This window comes from Capricornis sumatraensis, chromosome 2 (genome assembly GCF_032405125.1).
Source record: "Capricornis sumatraensis isolate serow.1 chromosome 2, serow.2, whole genome shotgun sequence".
Classification (NCBI taxonomy): domain Eukaryota; kingdom Metazoa; phylum Chordata; class Mammalia; order Artiodactyla; family Bovidae; genus Capricornis; species Capricornis sumatraensis.
The window spans coordinates 111,213,331-111,217,927 of NC_091070.1; the positions used below are offsets into that span (position 1 = coordinate 111,213,331).

A 4,597-nucleotide genomic window follows, 5' to 3' on the forward strand; every position below is an offset into this window, starting at 1 on the left:
TCAGCTGTCAGATTCATTTTTGACTTTCCAGCATCTTGCACTACAGGGCCTGGCATGTTGCAAGTGCTCAGTAAACATTTGCTAATAAGAGAACAGATCAGTGGCACTGAAATGAATACTTCTTCTTCCTTCCCGTTGGGAAGGGGGTGGCTGGGAGTTGGCTGGATTTCAGCAGTAACTCTCATTATGCTGTCTTGCTCTCTGCAGATGACTTCGGTTGCCAAGGTGTATTACAGCCAGACCACTCAGACGGAAAGCCGGCCCCTAATGGGCCCAGGGATCCGGAGGAGGAGAGTCCTCACTAAAGATGGTCGAAGCAACGTGAGAATGGAGCACATCGCTGACAAGCGCTTCCTCTACCTCAAGGACCTGTGGACCACCTTCATTGACATGCAGTGGCGCTACAAGCTCCTGCTCTTCTCTGCCACCTTCGCAGGCACCTGGTTCCTCTTTGGTGTGGTGTGGTATCTGGTGGCCGTGGCCCATGGGGACCTGCTGGAGCTGGGTCCCCCGGCCAACCACACCCCCTGCGTGGTCCAGGTGCACACGCTCACCGGGGCCTTCCTCTTCTCCCTCGAGTCCCAGACCACCATTGGCTATGGCTTCCGCTACATCAGTGAGGAGTGCCCACTGGCCATTGTGCTTCTTATTGCCCAGCTGGTGCTCACCACCATCCTGGAAATCTTCATCACAGGTACCTTCCTGGCAAAGATTGCCCGGCCCAAGAAGCGGGCGGAGACCATCCGTTTCAGCCAGCACGCAGTCGTAGCCGCCCACAATGGGAAGCCCTGCCTTATGATCCGAGTGGCCAACATGCGGAAGAGCCTCCTCATTGGCTGCCAGGTGACAGGCAAACTGCTTCAGACCCACCAGACCAAGGAGGGGGAGAACATCCGCCTCAACCAGGTCAATGTCACTTTCCAAGTGGATACAGCCTCTGACAGCCCCTTCCTCATCCTCCCCCTTACTTTCTACCACGTGGTAGATGAGACCAGTCCCTTGAAAGACCTCCCCCTCCGCAGTGGTGAGGGCGACTTCGAGCTGGTGCTCATCCTAAGTGGGACAGTGGAATCCACCAGTGCCACCTGCCAGGTGCGCACTTCCTACCTGCCGGAGGAGATCCTTTGGGGCTATGAGTTCATACCCGCCATCTCGCTGTCAGCCAGTGGCAAATACATAGCAGACTTCAGCCTTTTTGACCAAGTGGTGAAAGTAGCCTCTCCAAGCGGCCTCCGTGACAGCACTGTACGCTATGGAGACCCCGAAAAGCTCAAATTGGAGGAGTCATTAAGGGAGCAGGCTGAGAAGGAGGGCAGTGCTGTTAGTGTGCGCATCAGCAACGTCTGACGGCTTGGAGTCCCACCTCCCCATCCCTCTGGTTTCTCTTCTTCTTGTGGCTCCTGGGTGAGGGATGTTTGTTACCCAGGCTTACTGGGAAGCCCCAGGAACATCCTTCTCCACTTCTTCTTCTTTAACCCAGAGGCCACCTGGAATCCACGTTTTCCTCCCTTCACCTCACCCCACTTTGGGCCCAAGATGCACAACTCCCTTAAGCCAGGATGGGGGAAGGAGAGGGAAGATTAGGCTGAAGTGGCTTAGAAGGCCTCAGCCATGCTTGGAGACTCCCATTAGAAGGACCGTGCGGCTGGATGAATAGACTCCCCCCCACCTCCCACTACCACCAATGTCTGGTACTTTGAGGCTGGAGCCCCCTCCCTCTCTATCTTCCCACTTACCATGTTACCTAAGGCAAGACTGTCTCTGATGGGGTATATGCCCTCAGAAATATAGTCTGCAGAATAATGTTTCTCCACCGAAACCTGTGGAGAGAAGCCAGGGTTTTTCATGGTGTAGTTTACTTTCTGTTGGCAACTCCTGACTCTAACCTAGGATCTTGGTCCCCACTGTTCTCCTTTCTAGTTTCTAAACTGGACTCTCTCTTTGGATACCCAGCTCCTACACAGATGTCCTCTACTCCCAGGGAATATAAAGCATAAAGACACAACCACCACACCTGTACCCAGCCTGAATACTGAATTCTTCACTGTGGGGTGACTAACGCAGAGCTACTGTTTCAAACCTTGAACCTGTCCTCCAGGTAGCCGTTTCTCTGTGTCCCATAAAGTGATGACCCTCCCCAATTCATTCCCCTAGAAAAAGTCCAATGCCCAGTCCCCAGAGAAAGGTCTGGAAATAGTGTTCCTGATTACTCTGCCCCTGGCTTCCCTGATTCTTTCCTTCCTAGCCCACTCTCCCCTTAACCCCAGCTCTGAAGGAAGGGATGGAAAATGCAACGGCCTTCCTCTCTTAACACTGATGCTTGACTAAAACTAGACTCACAGAGCACAGAGTCGCAGGAAAGTTAAACCAACCCACCAAATGCGAGGAGTACATTCTCAGATTTCCAGACTGCTGTATACAGCTTCTGGGAATCGGCATGGCTTTAAGGTTTGAGCAGAGGCAGAACTCTGTGGCTGGTAGACACTATTCACTGTTACCCCTCCCAGTGCCCTTCTGAAAAGTGCCAGCTATTCTGTTAGGCAGTGCTGGGAAGGGAGGAAATTACACCTCCTGTTCAAATAACTACGGTCTCCCTCAGCCATTCCCAAGACAGTATAAAACGAGTATCAGTCTTCTCTCTTCTCTCCTCTGCCATGAAGCCAGTTTCAGGCAAGTTAAAAGACATATTTTACAAGATCAGACTCAGGCCGTTCCTTGTTCCCTGATGGGGACTGTGGTATGAGGTCATGAAGGGTGTATGGATGCCAGAACTTTCTCTAAAGCTCCAAATCCCAAGAGTGCTCCCTGTTCTCATTTAGGTACCAAGGAACACTCTCCCCAACCCCAGATGGATTCGCATAGAGTCAATGTATGAATCAAGTGGCAAATTATTTAAGGTAGACCAGCCAATTATTATGGGTTTCCCTGGTGGCCTAGATGGTAAAGAATCTGCCTGCAATCTGGGAGACCCAGGTTTGATCCCTGGGTCAGGAAGAGCTAGAGATGGAACTGGCAACCCACTCTAGTATTCCTGCCTGAAGAATCCTATGGACAGAGGAGCCTGGTGGGCTATAGCAACTAATGCACACACACACACACACACACACACACACACGATTGTTATAAGTTACACACTTATACAGAATGTGTATTTGCATCTGTGTAAAGATGAGCCTTACAGAGAAACCCACAAAATCTGGAGAGTGGACCCATGGTTATCATTTACTACAACTGCCCAAGATCCTCTTATATTGATCTCTCCTCGAACTCAACTAACCCTTCATTCTCCACTTACTGTAAACCCCGCCGTTGCTCCCTAGCTCTCAAGCAAACAAGAACCAGAACAACTTGAAAATCTGAGACAGAAAACAAGGCAAAGAATCACCTTCTGGGCTCTACACTTTATTCAATGTTTGATTCACCTGATTTCTTTCCATGTGTAAGGGCAAAGAGCATTGCGTTGTGTGTGTATGTCTGTGTATCTTCTTATCTATTTGCAAATTATCCTCCATCTAGTTTCTTCTACACAGTTGCTTCCCTCCTGAGAGAAATGTTCTTCCCATTCCCTCGCTGTCTATTCCAAGCCTCCAGACTCCTCAGATTCTTGGATAACAAAATGAACACTTTCTGACTTACCCTTTTTCATTCTCCTGCACAATCCCTGACTTTGCTCTAAATTGCACTTTAAATCATACCATCCTTTTGAAACAACCTGGCTTATAAGCCCCATCAGAGAACAACACTCCCTTGCCCTCAACCCTAAGTGGTTTTCTAGCCTACAGCCCCCATCTCTTCTGAGCTGAAATCATCTTTCAGGCTATCAGGCAAGCTTTAGAAGCAGCCAGGTCTGGTGAGCAATGGGATCCCTGACCACATCAACGATGGACCTGGACTGTCGGGAGAGCACTGGGCACAGATCTTAAGGGAGGAGATTTCAGAGGATGGGCAACATGACTCATGTGGGAGGATACTCAGGGTGCAAAGATGGGAAAGGGTGGTACTGGGGGGACCTAGTGAAATCGATGAAACCCTTGAGTCTTACTTGGGCTAGCAGACAAGAAGTAGCTGGAGGCTCGGGGAATTAAGCTATGATAAATAAATGAAAGGTTTATCTAAGAAAGAAACAGAGATAATATATATATATATATATACACACACACACACACATATATAGAGAGAGATGTAATATAGATGTACATAGGACCAAATATACAGAATGTACAGAAAGAAAGTATTCAGAGAGCTCAGCATGGGGGCAGGTATCTTGCTCTCGTTTGGGAGGTAGGACTCCCAGGTTCCCAGAACTTACAGCCAGTGATCCTGATTTCAACATGCAAAGCCTGACAAAGGCTTTCAGGTTTGATGATGGGAAAGGGAGGGGTGGAAGTTGCTCTTCAGAATAAAGAGGTGTCCACTGAGGCTTCTGATAAACCCTGTGCTGCTGACAGGACCAGGAGGAGGGGAGACACTCCATCCATGGAAACCTAGGACGGCCTACCACGTAGCCGGCGTGCTTGCACACCCAATGTCCTGTCCCTGTGGGACTTAAGAATCCTGTTCCCCTCTCTATTTCCCTGCTGTCACGGGGTGGGGCAAC

At 49.8% G+C, this 4,597-nt stretch overlaps 1 protein-coding gene across 1 annotated transcript; it reads left to right on the forward strand.

The window, feature by feature from the left end:
• Nucleotides 1–207: 207 nt before the first annotated feature.
• Nucleotides 208–1,347, forward strand: KCNJ10 (potassium inwardly rectifying channel subfamily J member 10). The gene has a single exon (XM_068966706.1). The coding sequence runs from the start codon at nt 208–210 to the stop codon at nt 1,345–1,347; it is 1,140 nt and encodes a 379-aa protein (XP_068822807.1).
• The last annotated feature ends 3,250 nt before the right edge of the window (nt 1,348–4,597 follow it).

What these genes read in the sequence shown, in the direction of transcription:
- KCNJ10 (XM_068966706.1), top strand. Translation starts at nt 208, where the DNA reads ATGACTTCGGTTGCCAAGGTGTATTACAGCCAGACCACTCAGACGGAA.